Source organism: Rana temporaria, chromosome 8 (assembly GCF_905171775.1).
Source record: "Rana temporaria chromosome 8, aRanTem1.1, whole genome shotgun sequence".
NCBI lineage: Eukaryota > Metazoa > Chordata > Amphibia > Anura > Ranidae > Rana > Rana temporaria.
This window is the reverse complement of record NC_053496.1, coordinates 70,868,729-70,886,347: the sequence shown is the minus strand read 5'-3', so window position 1 is coordinate 70,886,347 and position 17,619 is coordinate 70,868,729. Positions and strand designations below refer to the sequence as shown.

The following is a 17,619-nucleotide window of genomic DNA, read 5'->3' as shown; positions in this document are numbered from 1 at the left end:
TTTACTCTGCTCCAACGTCACACACACAGTCCCGCTTCCACCACCTGCATTGGACCAGTGTTCTATCAATCACAGGAGCTGGTCCGATGGCGGAAGTGGGACTGTGTATGTGACTGCCGCCGAATGAACAGGATGAACAGGAGATGACGGCTCGGTGATTCCCTCACTCCACGAGAGAAGGTGAGGCTGCAAATGGGCACATATGCTGCATCTAGGAAAATAAAACTTAGGGGCACATAGACTGGAGCTGGGCACATTTAGGCTGGAGCTGGGGCACATAGGCTGCATTTAGACCACCTGAAACTTCCCTCTGAAATTGGGGTGCGCGTTATACGCCGATTAATACGGTATTTAAGGAAAATTATTATGGCTGGCAATCAAAGGAAATTGTCAGATTAAGCAAAATTTGGTTGGAATTCTTCATAAATGGGAGAATGACTATGTCCAACACACTTTTCATAAATAGATCCCTTTTTTTGGCAACAAAGAAAAAGGGATCCCTAATCACCAGATCCCAGAATGAAAGGACATTGGTCTGGTCCAGCTGTGCCTAGTTGTAGGCACTACCATCACACACGTGTTTTGGTGCATGGTGGTAAAAGTATATATAAAGCCATCACTTCTAGCTTTGGATAGCCTATAAAAGTGGTTTAAGCCCATTGGGTTTTTTCCCTCCATTTGATTCCCCTGTTTTTTTCCCCCCAGAGGAACAACAGGAAGCAAGTAGAAATCTCTCCAAAATGGGTGTGGGGGAGGGACCGATTGCCCATTGGATGTGACTGTCAAAAAATATAATGGCATTCACAAACAGGAGGCGCAGAATTTCCTCAACGGGAACACGAATTAGCCTTCTATTTTGACTGGGCTGTACCTTGAAGTACAGTTTTAAAAACAGGAAAATCACCAAAAAGGTAAACATAAGTATGGTCAGTTAAAATAACTGCTCATTTAAAAAAAAAAAAAAAGGAAGATTCACTGTGCGACATATCTACCTTTTTAAAAAAGGTGTGTGTAAGGATCTAAAAAAAACAAGTTTAGCAAAAAATAAAGGCACAGAATACTTTGCATGTAATTTCTAATGAGTGAAACTGCTGTTCATAACAACCAGCTTTAACTTAATTTTCCCAGTGAAGTTACAGAAATACATTAAATATGTAAATAAGTAAAATCACTGCTTGTTATAAGCATCATCTCCAGTATTCATAAACCAGCTTTTCATTATCAACCATTGTTACCATCACAATACAGTTCTTACATTCCATGTTTGCATACTATTTTCTTATATTTCATTAGTAGAGATCATGAACTGTAATAGAAGTTATTACTAAGGCTAATGATGGTGTAGCCTGAGCTCAGGACGGCATTTGGCACAGATAAGAATTTATGTCTGAGTCAACTTAAACTGACATTTTACTTTTGTGTTCTGTGCGTAATTATGAGGCAGAACCGTCTGCAATCCAGCGGATAATGATAAAAAAAGAAAACTTTCTTTGAAGATTAAGAGCCCAGTTTTCTTTCAGGGTATTCGAAAAATTCTTATACATAGGCTGAGAACATTACAAATAACACGAGGATAGGATTGTGATTAAAAATAATAAGCCAATTATGCTATGTAACAAATTGCTTCAGGGACAGAAAAAAATAAAACTATTTTCACAAAGTCCTTTGTAGAAAATTAAAGTCAATTTTCTGTGGATTATTCCAGTTTTAACATCTAAAATAGAATTAAAAATTCAATTAAAAACTATTTGCACAGACATGACTCGTGCAGAATTATAGGCAGGATGAAGTCACTCTTGTATCTGACGCCATGATCTGGGATCCAACCGTTCTTTTATGGACTTCTGTCTTGGCGCTGGTACTGGTCTGGAAGGACAAATCTCTTCATTGCTTGTCTGAAGCTGGTCATTATTTGAGATATTTTTATCAGAGGATATTGGCTTTTGTGGGATGGCCATTGGCCTTTGGAACTGCTGCATGATGGAATTCAATTTTGCATCAAGAGACTGGCGAGAAAAGCTTGATCTTGGCCAAATGTTCTCCTTTTCTGATAGGTCTGAAATTTTTGATTCTCCAACTGTATATGGTGTCTTATTTGGTGGTGGTGGTGGAGCCCTTCTCTTCTTCCCCTTGACATCCGTAACATTTTCTACCTCTCCTTTTAAAGGTGGAGAAAGTGTGTTCTTCTCAACATGTAGTTGGTGGTTACCATCAAATAATGCCGCCCAAGAAGGTGGAGCAGTGTCTTCCTGTCCAATTAGGAACTGCCCATTGGTTTCCTCAATTTTCCTGTGCAGTATATCCGTTAAGCTCTCAAACTTCATAGGTGAACCGATACCTAAAAGTATAGTTATAACACAATGAACAGATGTTAGGACATAAAACGATGTGTGCGCCAACATGTGGACGTTGCCCTTTTCTTAGCCATCCTGAAAGCCAACTTCAAAAATACCCTTTAAGAGGGCTTAAGACAGGCTGAATACATACTTTTATTTTACATGTGCAGCCTTATTATAAAAAAAAAAAGGGGGGGGGGCCCTATTTCTTAATTGCAGTTACACTTCGAGACCCCTAGAATTCCCCTTTATGATAGCAGATCAGTATTTAATGAATTTGGCTTGGTTGCTGTGGCTGAGTGAACTTAATGCGATTGTAAAGCCTTTTTTTTGTTATACTTGCCTTCTCTTCTAGTGTCCCTCTTAACTGCTTCTGTCCCTCCCTCCTGTCAAGTGCCCCCACAACAAGCAGTTTGCTATGGGGGCACCAGAGTCGAGTCACAGGTCCTGGTGTTCATTCAGACACGGGGCTGGCGTTCAGTCCCTGCCCCCTTTCTACCCTGATTGACTGACTTTGGTTGACAGCCAAAGGAGCCATAGGCGCTTCTGCTGTGTCTCAGACAATTAGGAGGGAGAGTCACGGATGGCTCAGAGACTCGTGGACAATGCTGGACAGAGATAGGGCTCAGGTAAATATTAGGGGGGGGGGGCTGGTGTGGCTGCTGCATACAGAAGGCTTTTTTATCTTAACCACTTCAGCCTTGGAAGGATTTACCCCCTTAATGGCCAGGCAATTTTTGCGATACAGCACTGCGTTACTTTAACCGACAATAGCGTGGCTGTGCGACATTGTACCCAAACAAAATTTACGTCCTTTTTCCTCTTAAAAAGAGCTTTCTTCTGGTGGTATTTTATCACCTTTACAGTTTTTATTTTTTGTGCTATAAACAAAAAAAAAAAAAGAAGACTGCCAATTTAAAAAATGTATCTAAAAAAAAATGTATTTATCAGTATAGGCCAATATGTATTCTACATATTTTTCATAATAAAAATCCCATTAAGCGTATATTTATTGGTTTGAGCAAAAGTTTTAGTGTCTACAAAATAGGGGAGAGATTTATGGCATTTTTATTTGTTTTTTTTTTTACTAGTAATCGCAGCGATCAGTGATTTTTAGAAGGGCTGCAACATGAGGCGGACAGATCGATCAAGTCCCCTGGAACTGCTGATGGGCTCCCCTGCTGACCAATCGGAGCGCACGCCGATGAAAGCTAGTGCACAAAAAATGCAGCCACACCACTTTGTCGCAGTACGTTTGTGGTAATGCATAGACTGCATTGAGATAAACAAAAGTCCGACTTTACAACTCCTTTAAAAACTAGCATTCTCGCTTGAAGGCCATATCAGAAAGCTAGTGGACAGATATATAAAATAATAATCTTCCAGCTTGTTAACAAAAATCTTTAGCTGGAAAAAAAAAAAAAAAACATAACAAACATGCTTATGCATGCAGAAAAATGCATAGTTCAACACCTGCTGTGTGGCTCACTTTGCTCTACAGACTACAATGTCTTGCAGAATCTCCCAGGATTATGTAAGCAAATGTAGGGCTAGAGGGGAAACCGAAGCTGTACAACACAGGGGAGGCCAGGTTTTTAGACACCCAAAAAGGTAATTGCAGTCAGTGCGCAGGTGTAGTGTCACAGTTTGCTGCCTATCCTAGAATGCTGCGGAAGTCACGTCGCGGCCAACTGCGCATGTGTGATGCGTTCCAAACGCAAGTGCGATGCGTTCCAATGGATTTTCGACAGTACACACCAGCGAACGTGGATTTAGAGGAAAGTGGCCAGTCAGCCTTACGTCCTCGCTTCGCTCGGACGGCTCGCTCCGCTCGCTCGGCCTCCTGGCTCTTTTGTTAACATCCTCCAATCCACGGGGATGTTAAGGAAAGAGCCTGGATGCCGACCGAGGTTTCACTGGTGTGCTCTGTCGTAAATCCATTGGAACGCATCCGGCATGCGCAGTTGACTGCCACTTGACTTCCGGAGCATTCTAGGACAGGCAGCAAACTGACAATACACAGGCAGCAGGAGGGGGCTTATGTTTAAATTACACAGGGCTTTGATTAATGTTCATGAAAATACATACAATCCAGAATAGTTTAGTTTACAGCTCCATATAACCAATAACCTATGTAATAAATGCAACTTACTCATATCATGATACACAGAAGTTGCCTCTTTTGTTGAAAACAATGGTGGCTTTCGCTGCGATATAATCTCTAATTCCATAAGTACTTCAGAACAATGCTTCCACTGACCTGAGAGAGGAAAAGCAACGTTAGCAGGGAGACCTTTTCATGTACACTGCAAAAATTCAGTGCAAGCTAGATGTTTCCTTTGAGATTTTTGTGAAAAATACAGAATTACATACAGTAAACCAAAAAACGTGTTTGTAGCATAGTAAATGGTTAGGATAAGGTGTGGAAAACTCCTTTGATGTAATAATACAAAACATCTGAAAGGGGATTTGGAGTAACAATCTAACTTTTATTTTGGACACTTCTTTTCCCAAATTATACAATTTAAATTGTTTAAGCTGGTGTACTGGATCAGTACACCACATCCCTTATTGATGTTTTTTTCCCCCACATATGTGAAAAGGTGCATTGTGGGATTACTGGAGCTCTTTTAAAAAGGTACCTTTATAGGCTCCCTAGCAAAAGCACAGATTTTCTTTTTTTTTTTTTTCTACATTATTAAAATCAGATTTTTAAAACATGGCATACTGTTAAAGGAGCAATCCAACCAATACAGATAATCAAATAATGTAAGGTTTCTTATCTTTCAGGTCATCTAGGGACGAGAGCTCTCAAAAAGAGGCAATATGTAAATCAAATAAAAGTGGATGAAAAGGGGACCTTAAAAAAGGAATTGTAAAGTTTTTTTTTTTTTTTAAATAACAAACATGTCATACTTGCCTCCCCTGTGCAAGGGTTTTGCACAGAGCCCCGGTCCTCCTCTTTTAGGGTCCCCCATCTGCACTCCTGGCTCCTCTTCTTGAGTGCACTCACAGAAACCCGCATTTCCAGGGGGCACTCGTGCGTGCTCCCGAGTCCTGCTGTTGCGTCTATTGACACAGACAGCAGGACCTGGCCGCTCACCCCATGTCACTGGCTGTGATCGACAGCAGTGGGAACCAATACTCCTGCCGCTATCAATCCAGCCAATGAGGACCTGAGACAGAGGCTGGAGCTGTTCTGCTCTTGCCCATAACGACCAGGTTCAGGAAAGTAAAAGGGGGGCTGCTGCACTACAAAAGGGTTTTCCCCTTAATGCATAGAATGCATTAAGGTGAAAAACCTTGACTGTTTACAACCCCTTTAAGTGGGAAGATTATATTGCTGAAAACACAGGCATAAAAAGCAGATGGAAAACTCAACCTATTGGCATTAAAAAAAAGAAAAAAAAATATCAATTATTTTTTAAGAGACCCTTTAACGCAGGGGTAGGCAACCGTCGAGATATGGAGATCTACTTGAATAACACCGGAGAGGGGGTGGGGGAGAGAGGGACTGGGACAGTGGCGGAGGAATTGATTTAATTTCATAATTTTCCAAATAATCATTAAAAAAAAAAATTACAACTTTAAAAAACTCTTAATGCCTCCTACTATATACTAAATGCCTGGATATATTTTATAACAAAGAGTAAAAAAATGTCAGGAATCCTTTTTTTCAAAATGTTGTGGTTTTTTTTGCCTTATAGGGGGGGAAAAAATAAACCCAGTGGTGTTCAAATACCACCAGAAGAAAGCTCTATGGTGTACATTTAATTTGCAGACAGTGTTGCATAACTTAACAATTAAATCAGTGCACTGCTGAATAGCAAAAAAAACGCCCTGGTCATAAAATGGTTATACATTCAATTTTGTTTTTGCACTGACAGTGGGGAGACTACCCCATCTTCAAAATACACTGATTAACGCTACCACTATAGCCAGTGGCACTGATTGTGTAGACAGTTTCCCACAGCCTGGTTGTACAGAAGTAGGTTGATAGATTAACTTGTGTACAACCAGCAGGCCCATAACGTGGATCAAAATTCAGCTGGTCCCTGCTGAAACGGATTTATTTCTATCCATGTATGGCCAGCTTCAGGGAAGTGAAATATCCCTACAACTAGCAAAAGAAAAATAAACCTTGATGGGTCTAAACCATTCCCCCATTAAAAACAGTTTTGGCTTTAGATATATTTAAAAAAAAAATGCAAGCTTTCGATAATTGTGAACTTTAGCCATTTGGAAACATTATTTCAGTGAAAATATTTAGCTACGTAATGTGTAAATTCATATGATCAGAATACTGTGCTATACACAAACTACAGGGCTTTACAACATTATTCAATTTTAAATATGTATTTGTTTTCATGATTTATGTGATCTGCAGGCAGCTGTTGTGGAATGTCAGGAACTTGTCCAACAGCTGTTCCAATCCAATTCATATGGTGCTGACAGCTGCCTATAACAGGTCATTAACACAAATGTATTATTTCCTTATCTTGTGTTACCACCATTGAATGAATATTAAACACAAGGCAGAAACTAAAGAAAACACTGGCATATCAAAACAGTTCGACCCATTTTATTGCTTCATGGTCTGCAGCTGTAGAGAAACATAACCTAACCAAGGATTTTTTTTGATAGATCTAGTTTGTTATGGTGCAATATGTGCAAAGATGGCAAAACATGAAATACAGGAAGAAATAGGAAATGATCTGTTGCTGGACTAGACTTTCTAGTACATGTACCAAGTATAGCAAAGTAATTACTTGGCAGCAGTACATATCCCCCCAATGGCGATCACATGGAAAACATACAACAATTCTCATTGACAATAGAAGCAAAGATATCCTCAAAGTAACCAGGAATGGTTTTCTTTCTGGATATACTGTAAAAAAAACACTTAAAACAAACATTTCCTGAGAGAAGCCCGATGAGCGACATTGCTGCATATGCTAGTTGCTGGTTGTCAAGCTAGCCCCAATGGCTTTATTATTTTGAGTCACTTACCCAGAACAAGAACGTATACAATACCGGAGTTTACAAATTTGAAAATGATCTTTAGCCCTGCAGGACCTTCTTCAGGGTGTATTGGTGCACATACAACCACTTAAGTTGGACTGTGCAAAAGTCAAGTCAAAATATCAGTCAGAAATGGCCAGACTGAGCCCTGTCAGAGTGAAAAAGTGGTCTACTGTGTCCAGAATGGAAGGCAGCATACCTCACCACTTTAGAGTGGGTGGGTGTAGCTGAACGGTTTACAGTGAGAGGGGCTAAATGGGCATGGTTAAACAAAACCCAGGCTTTCTTGCACCTACAAAATAGATAGATAGATAGATAGATAGATAGATAGATAGATAGATAGATAGATAGATAGATAGATAGATAGATAGATAGATAGATAGATAGATAGATAGGATATAAAAACCTTAGCACAAAGAAAAAAAAGCTCCCTTTGCCTACCTAATCGAAAATCTCTAGGACAAGGCAGGTGTCCTAGGTGCCTGCCAGGCAAAAATCAGCAGAACCAAGTTCCGGAATATGTTCTAGCACTGGACTCTAGGCGGGAATGGCTGGACGTTTAGATTTACTTGAAAATTTCAGGATGGCCCTGCTAAATCCAGAATGGTTGGGAGCTTTGCCTCTCCCTGTATACACTGCCACCTCCTGTACGTATTACCCCCTCCATGAACACACTTTTCCACCTGCGCACATGACCCCATTCAATGTACACACTGCTGCTACTGCATACATTAATCCCCTCGCCCTTTGCACAGTGCCCCCCTTCTGCACATATTACCTCCCCCCTTCTGACACACACTGCTTCCTCCTGCTGATATAATTTCCCCCCTCTCTGTACACACTGCCCCCTCCTGCGCATAATGCCCCCCCTCCCTGTACACATTTGTCTCCATTCCCCTCCACATTGCCCTTCTTTCTCTTGTACACGGTCCCTGGAAATCTGAGAGATCTGGCTGCTAAGAAACTGCACTAATTGAAGGTATGGATAAAAAGCATGCCCAGAGATTTGTTCGAGCATCATGGCAAGTCCACGGATGACCTGAGAGTGTGGGTTATTGAAGCCATGTCCAGGAGTCTCCAAACGGCAGAACGCCATCAGCAAATCTGCCAAAGGGAAACCTAATGGATATACGCTCTTGACTTATTGCTCCACAGGTGGCTTAAATGGGGAAACTGAAGAGAGCGCCATACTGCAAATTCTGATTTGTGCTTGCTTTGAGAAAGTTACATTTAAAAATTATATTTTAGTTCATCTTGGTTTGGATTAAAACTGGAGACCTTGGTGCTTCTGGGCGAAGGTTCTTACCACTGAGCTGCCCTAGTTTATTCTATATTAAAATTGAATCCCTTCTTTGTATAATTGGAATATACTGACTGGTATATACACCATTTTGTTCCCCCTGTTGTCATCACAGAATATTGATGCACTGAATGTTCACCTATATTCACCAGACAACGGTACCACAGGCATTTCCCTCTCCCCAATTTTGAATAATACTGTAATTTCCATATCATTTTTTTAACCTTCTTGGTCATCTTTATTTAGGATTCACAGCAGGGTTATTTGGTATATGTTTTTTCCTATATACTGTACATCTGTTTTTTTTTTTTTTTTTATTATTACACACACACACACACACACACACACACACACACACATATATATCACACATACAGTGCAGACCAAAAGTTTGGACACACCTTCTCATTCAAAGAGTTTTCTTTATTTTCATGACTATGAAAATTGTAGATTCACACTGAAGGCATCAAAACTATGAATTAACACATGTGGAATTATACATAACAAAAAAGTGTGAAACAACTGAAAATATATTTCATATTCTAGGTTCTTCAAAGTAGCCACCTTTTGCTTTGATTACTGCTTTGCACACTCTTGGCATTCTCTTGATGAGCTTCAAGAGGTAGTCACCTGGCGCAGCACCCCATCACTCTCCTTCTTGGTCAAATAGCCCTTACACAACCTGGAGGTGTGTTTGGGGTCATTGTCCTGTTGAAAAATAAATGATGGTCCAACTAAACGCAAACCGGATGGAATAGCATGCCGCTGCAAGATGCTGTGGTAGCCATGCTGGTTCAGTATGCCTTCAATTTTGAATAAATCCCCAACAGTGTCACCAGCAAAGCACCCCCACACCATCACACCTCCTCCTCCATGCTTCACGGTGGGAACCAGGCATGTAGAGTCCATCCGTTCACCTTTTCTGCGTCGCACAAAGACACGGGGGTTGGAACCAAAGATCTCAAGTTTGGACTCATCAGACCAAAGCACAGATTTCCACTGGTCTAATGTCCATTCCTTGTGTTCTTTAGCCCAAACAAGTCTCTTCTTCTTGTTGCCTTTCTTTAGCAGTGGTTTCCTAGCAGATATTCTACCATGAAGGCCTGATTCGCACAGTCTCCTCTTAACAGTTCTAGAGATGTGTCTGCTCCAAAAGGTGGCTACTTTGAACAACCTAGAATATGAAATATATTTTCAGTTGTTTCACACTTTTTTGTTATGTATAATTCCACATGTGTTAATTCATAGTTTTGATGCCTTCAGTGTGAATCTACAATTTTCATAGTCATGAAAATAAAGAAAACTTTGAATGAGAAGGTGTGTCCAAACTTTTGGTCTGTACTGTATATATACACATACACACACACACATACCATACTTTTTTTTTCAATATTTTAAAATTATGCTGGGAATTTTCGTCCTTCATCTGTCCAACGCTATAGTTCCATATCCAGGGGCTCAGATTTGACAAAGGAGCTATTGCACACGACCGAAACATGTAACCATCCTTCTGACATCACTTTAACTGCATGTGCTCCAAGCTGGTCCTCGCAGTCGGACATCTTGCTTCTGGCATCTGTCTTTCCCACTGCTGGTGGTCGGCTAGTGAGGATCCAGGAGAGCCTAGACAAGAGACCTACTGCCACGTCTGTGTGGGTTGATGAGCTTAATTTACACTACCTTTCTGTCAGTGTTTTTAATTGCATTTTTTAATACTGGTGTTACTGCACTTAGAAGCGCCTCTCAATTTTTACCATCCACTTTCCATAACTACATTCATACTCTACTTTCCCTCTAACAAATCAGATTTTATTTATACTTTTTTGGAGAACCCTCAGGCACTCCTGCAATTTTGCCTAGGTTAGAATGATGTCCAAGTTGTCCACAGCCCCCTAAGATACTGACATGTATTCCTGAAGGCACACAACAGAGCATGCCTTGTGGTGTGTGACCAGCGATTTGGTGGTTTCTTTCCGTTTCTTGTAACAAGCCCCTGAGGATGTGTCAAGGCACATGCACGTCATCAGGGGTAAAAGACTCAGCTGGCTCCCGGTAAAAGAGAATCAGAGTAGATGGCAGTGTATGACCGTGTGCAACAGTGGAGTCATGATTATAGAACGCCGCTGGATATGTGGGTACGTTTTTTTTTTATAAAAAACAGTGAAAAAAGTGGGGGATTCTTGTTAATTTTTGGGTGTGGGCAGGGTAATCCCTTTTGCTCCCATCAGTTAGGTCTCTTTACTGTCTCAGCACTGTTCTCTGCCCCTATGAAAGGTGATATGCGCGGGATAGCTTTCTAGAGGCATTTGATAGCCAGCTTAAAGTGGTGTAAACCCTTTACAACCACTTTTTGCCTAAAATTACCTGTAGCTACCACAGATATCTCCTAGGAGATATCCCCTCTATCAGCATGTGCCGACGTCATTGCCACATACGCACTGAAGCAATGGCACATTCTTGCTGTTGCTTCAGGTAGTGTGCCGTTATCTGCGGCCCTGGGAGCAACGTCACCAGCCAGAGTGGTGTACAAGGACTGCTGCAGGGGCTTCTATCAAAAATAAGAAATTCATAATGAGCTAGTATTCTATGCATACTAGCTCATTATGCCTTTGTCTTGCAGGTTGTTGTTTTTTGTGGGTTTACAACCACTTTAAGTGCGATATGTCACCTCCTGGATGCTGGTTTTACTCCTTAAAAGGCCATGTCCCCTTACAACAACCACCATGTGCATTTCATGAGGTTGCAGTGTGGCCTTATTCACGTGTTTGAGCCCTGGGAAGAAAGAAAAAAAAAAAAAAAAACAAACACACACACAGGCTCAGTGACCTTTTTTACTGCCACAAGCCGCCTGTGTAGACAAGGCTATAGGGTGGTTTAAATCAAAATATTTATAATTATTTTGATGCATACCAGTAATCCACAAATAACTTAATATGTATAATTTTCCACCTCATTTAGTAATGAAAGAATTTTCCTCTCTATGCAAAGTTTATCAGCTTTGCTATGTCACACAACAAGGGGCCCCATTTTAAATTAGTCAATCAATTACAAACTGTTTTATCTTGGCTGAAAAAGTTAATAGTGGAGCAATCTTTCCTGTCCAATAGAGCAGAAATGTTCCTGAGAAAGTCCAGGTGTTTAGATTAGAAAAAAAAAGTAAATACAAATGTTACTCATAAACTGGGCATATTTTTTCTTTCACATTTAAATGAAGGGCAGTCATACAGGAAAGGTATAACACTGCTTCCTTCTCAAGTCTTTAACACTATTTTCACAAACTAGGTTTTATAGAAGGGCTTAAGAGCAGGGCTTCAGTGTGAAAGCCAACAATCACTCAAACAACTCCATAAACACAGTGAATGGCCCCGTTACACGGAAATAAAAGACTTGCAACAAAATTAAGTCTCTTATGTGGAGTACAAACTTCTGGCACAGAAGTCTGTTATTTAGAGTAAAACTTTCTGAAATTTAAGGGAGGAGGGATTAAGTGCCCAGGATTATTCTGAAAATTTCAGAGAGTAGAAAACATACCCAGAAATCTTTGTTTTGTAAACCATCATTTACAATACCTAAAATATCTATCTAGGCACACAGCCAAATTTTCTCAAATACTTCCTATAGTACACCAAAAACAATATTTCTTCTTTTTTTCAGCACAGAAAAATATAATAGAACCAATAGGAAACAGAAAAAAAATAAAAAAATAATAACAATATACAGGTCAAGACCCCCATTGGAACTATCCAGCTATGACTCCATAGTCCCTCCATATCTCCTCCCTATATTCACTCAGTCCTCAGATACATCCTCAAAAGTTTCTGTAGAATCAATCCAACCTTCCTACATTTTTGGGAGGATCCACGGGCCTCATATGTCATTTTGTGTAGAGGAACATCCGCATTAACTAATCTTTTCCACATCCCCAAAGTAAAAATTTCCGTATAAATCCATCTCCTTGCAATAAGTTTACGGACATAGAAGAAAATGAGTCAGAGAAACAATTTTGTGGCCTCTTCTATCTCCTCATCCTTAACCCCCAAGAAACCTAAAATTGGGATTGAGATATATATATATATATATATATATATATATATATATATATATATATATATGAGATCTATCTCTATCCAAAGCCAAAAAAGGTGACGGCCATGAACCCTGCTACCTGAGACCATGGAGGCCTCACCTTGGAACACCCTCTGAGCGAATGACTAATCCGAAACGCTTCCCGCCTCTATGGACACACTTCCTGTCCTGCACTATTGTGTCCCCTGAACATCCACAGCACAAAGTTAGCTGTTATCTCGTGGACTTCCCTGGAAGCTTTAAAATCAGACTGGGACTGCCCTGCAACTGGAACATCTTCTGGACGCACTTACCTGCTACATGCCTGTTTCATCCACCATCTTGTAAGTGTTTTAACCCCTTTATACTTCTGCAATTAGAGGTGCCTTGTTTGTTTTTCCATTTCCATTAGAGATTGCTTGTCTCCCTGAGTGCTGCCTAAAGTATGTGAAGATTTGCTACCCTCTCCAACACAGACTTTATCTGTCAGGATTCAAATGCTTAGAGCGCCCTGGATATACACATTTTCCTAATCATTAGCATAGCCTATTGTGTACATGCAGGCATGGAAGACCAGGAGACCCCTGGCCTGTCAATCGACACATACCAAAAGGGAAGGGAAGATCTGGAGTTGGAGACCTCCCATCTCAGCTCACTAAAATGTGTGGCAACATAATTACACTGCTACCCACTCATAGTGACCACCAATCTTCCTTAAAAAGGAAACACAGATGGTTCTTAAATCAGAAATGCTGGGAAACAAGGTCTTAAGGTCCAATTATAAAGGTTTTACATAAGATTTGGATTCAATTTTACAAATGTTTCAATCGTGGCTGAAAACATTTATATAATTAGGCCCCCAAGTGTTCTTATATGAGAAACTGGAATAACTGACAAAGATCAGCAGATAGATTCACTTACTGAGGTTGTAAAAATGCTGCCAGAAAGCTTCCATCCATTTCTGAAGGTCTTCTCGGCTATCAGCTGAAAATATTTTAGTTATTGCTTCGCAAGATACAATGTTGATTATAGAAAAACTGTTTGCCCTTTTCTTGGAATCTTTCTCTACAGCTCTGATTCTGGTTTCCTGAAATACAGGCATTTTGTTCAAATAAAATATTTCAAGGATATAAATACTTACATGAATGTTAAAAACTTCCAAAAAAACAATTTCGACAGAACATTTTGGAGTCTACGTATTAATTATTTTACCGTAAATCCACACATTTTTAAAAAATATTTATATAGACATGTATCTTGGGTGAAAACATTTATAAATTAGACCCCAAAACGATATGCCCAAATTATACCTGTGCTTATTCTTAGAATGAATTTGCTTGTCTCCTCAGAACTTCCAGGCAGAGCATCTATTTTAAGCCCAGTGCACACTGTGTCACCAATACATTTTCAGAGAAATACGGCTGCCCCTTTTACATATAAAATGTCAATATTGACCAAGTATTTGCCAAATAATGAGATGTGATTGTATCTCTTTAAAAATATGGGTGCTCGTTCAAGGATTTGCAATGCCTTTGGCTTGATGTCTCAACTAACCTTAATAGGGTCACTCCATTTAGATGGTGTGCAGTTTTGCTCATTATAACATTGCGCAGTTGTGATCTACTTATTTCTTTAGTTGTATGGATCCACGTAAATGTTAGGTTTGCAATCTCTATACTTGAGTACATTCTGTATGTTATGCAATTGTCATACCATCGGCTCTGTTGTGTATGTTTTTAAAGACAATAGCCTTTTGTAAAAGAAACACCAATGAAAAAAAAAAATAGGAGTGCTTATTAGACATTCAAATATTTACCAGCAATACATTTCCAAGCCTTCTTATGTAAAAATAGTGCAAGCGTTATGAGAGGGGAGAGCAGAGTGAGCTGAGCTGTTGAGACAAAGACTTGTACTTGCAAGCCTCGGCTTTGAACTTTGAGGATGAAGTGATCCACAAGGTCAGCAATTATAGTGGTCATGGAGAGCTTGTTGTAAAGCTTATGAACTTGTTAAGAATGTCTAAATACTTAAATATCCATAGCCTGGCCACAAGTATGCAGGTGCCTAGATGTGCTAGCATATAAAACTTTACATAGCTTCCAGGCATTCCAACAGCCCAGTAACCCAAGAAACTTGACTACACAAATTTAGACTTCAAATAAGAAAAAAAATTGCATGGAACTCAAATAGCATACCTTGTTGATAGGAATGGTCATTGTCGGTTCAATTTTTGCCTCAATCTCTGCTGGAGTATAGTAGCAGTGAAGATTAGCACCTTTCAGTACACAGTATAGCTTGACGCAGCTGCGAACACCACCAACCATTTCCTGGAACAACCAAAATCAAAATTGAAACAGCATAGCCTAGGCAAAATCCACTCAATATAAAAAAGAGCACTTAACTGTAAAATAATTTTCTTGAAGTTTGAGGGACACAAGAATTTAAGAATTCTTAAACAGTCGGGTAAAATTGTTGCCTACATAAGGGTTGGGACATCATCACAAAACCATTAGACCAGTCCCTGTGTAACCCCGCCTTTAACCTTCATGCCTCGGTTTTTGAGCAAGCAGTACAAAGAGCCATGTCACAGAAAGGGACAGAAAGGGACAGATAAAAAAAGAAAACTGGTGGAAAACCACACTACCTGAACAGGAGATACAAAATAACATGATGCCAAGCTGCTGCTAACAAAACAAACAGAATATTGGCATGCATTAATAAGGGGATTAAATGCAGAGATAAAACGATAATTCTTCTGCTCTACAAAACTCTGGTCCGGCCGCACCTAGAGTATGCTGTCCAGTTCTGGGCACCAGTCCTCAGGAAGGATGTACTGGAAATGGAGTGAGTACAAAGAAGGGCAAAGCTAATAAAGGGTCTGGAGGATATTAGTTATGATGAAAGGTTGCGAGCACTGAACTTATTCTCTCTGGAGAAGAGACACTTGAGAGGGGATATGATTTCAATTTACAAATACCGTACTGGTGACCCCACAATAGGAATAAAACTTTTTTTGCGGAAGGGAGTTTAACAAGACATGTGGCGACATTTATTAAAATAAGAAAAGAGGTTTAACTTTAAACTACGTAGATGGTTCTTTACTGTAAGAGCAGGAAGGATGTGGAATTCCCTTCCACAGGCGATGGTCTCAGCGGGGTGCATCAATGGTTTCAAGAAACTATTTGAACGACCACAACATACATGGATATACAAGGTAATACTGACATTCAATCACACACATAGGTAGGACTTGGACTTTTTTCAACCTCACCTACTATGCAAGTATGATCATCAAGAAATATTTACTCAAGAGAAAAAAAAAAACAAACACACACACACACACACACACACACACACACACACACACACACACACACACACACACACACAGGAAATGTAAACAGATAGCATTTCTAAACTGCAGGGAGGGCTTGTCGGGCGTGCCAGCAGACTGACAGAGTGATCGTAGCTGATTTGGTCAACAATGAACAAAAGAACCCTTTAAACTTTTAAACTCCAAGCTGCCACCAGATTGTCGTTATTGCGAAGGGTTGATGGGCCTAAAGTCATGACACAATAAGGCTGCAAGTGGTTAGCCCTTCCCCCTAGCAGCACTAGGGGCATTGGTTTAAATCCCAAAAAGGATACTACCTGCCCGGAGTTTGCATGTTCTCCCCCTGCACCCCCAGTCACAGTGTCACCGATTGCAGTGCTCATTTATTTACCGATCACTGCATTTGGTGCAATTTGTGACTGTAAAAAGTGTTAGGGCAGTTAGTAGTAGGGCCCTTTAGGTGTAGGGAACCCCCCCGCCCCAATAAAGGTTTAACCCCTTGATTGCCCCCCTGGTAACCCTTTCACCCCGTGTCGCCAGTGTCACTAAGATCTTTTTTCTGATCGCCGCATTAGTGTTGCTGTTGACGGAATTTAGCCTGTTATTTAGGTTCACTGTCAGGTTTTTACAGCGTCAGGTACCCCCATATACTACCTAATAAAGGTTTTAACCCCCGATTGCCCCCTAGTCACCAGCGATTACCGTATAAGTGTCACTGGTTGGCCAGTTATTTAGGTTCACCGTCAGGTTTTTATAGCGTCAGGTACCCCCATATATTATCCAATAAAGGTTTTAAGCCTGATTACCCCCTAGTTAATCCTTTCACCAGTGATCACCGTATAAGTGTTACGGGTGACGTTGGTTAGTTTGTTTTTTATAGCGTCAGGGCTCCCGCCATTTATTACCCAATAAAGGTTTAACCCCCCGATCGCCCGGCGGGTGATATAAGTTAGGTTATACGCCCCAGGCAGCGTCAGATTAGTGCCAGTATCGCCAACACCCACACACGCTGCATAACCTCCCTTGTGGTATAGTATCTAAACTAATCAATATCTGATCAGATCTATGCTAGCGTCCTCAGCAGTTTAGGGTTCCCAAAAACGCAGTGATGGCAGGATCAGCCCAGATACCTGCTAGCACCTGCATTTTGGCTCTTCACCCTAGTGCAGTATCGATCGATCGATCACGGTCATCTACAAAACACTAAGAACAAACTCCAGCGTTCGCAGAGTCAGGCCTGATCCCTGCGATAGCTTTCAGTTTTTTTTGGTAGCATTTGATACAGTTGCTGACAGTCAGGTGCTTTTTTCATATGAATCTTACTAGTGTACCAGTAAATTTAGAGCCCAAAATGGCAAATAGAAGGTACACTAGTGAAGAGGCCTACACATTTCTGAGCATGACAGATAGTGAAGAGGAAGTCACTCATCTGTCAGATGAACAGGCAACTGAATATGATCCTGTAAAACAGAATATGATCCTGTAGACCGCGGCTCCATGACAGATAGCTCTGACGACGAAGTTGAGGTTCCTGCCAAGGTCAGGCGTACCAGACACCATTC

The 17,619-nt window shown here is 40.5% G+C and overlaps 1 protein-coding gene across 1 annotated transcript in view; it reads right to left on the bottom strand.

Moving 5' to 3' along the window:
• Window positions 1–698: 698 nt before the first annotated feature.
• Window positions 699–17,619, bottom strand: part of RTKN2 (rhotekin 2) — a 118,924-nt gene continuing 102,003 nt past the window's right edge. The window contains exons 9-12 of the mRNA XM_040361995.1: window positions 14,919–15,050; window positions 13,645–13,810; window positions 4,489–4,596; window positions 699–2,338 (exon numbers count right to left, since the gene is read on the bottom strand). Coding sequence (XP_040217929.1) covers window positions 1,791–2,338; window positions 4,489–4,596; window positions 13,645–13,810; window positions 14,919–15,050 — 954 coding nt within the window. The 3' untranslated portion in view covers window positions 699–1,790. The remainder of the gene's footprint in view (window positions 2,339–4,488; window positions 4,597–13,644; window positions 13,811–14,918; window positions 15,051–17,619) is intronic.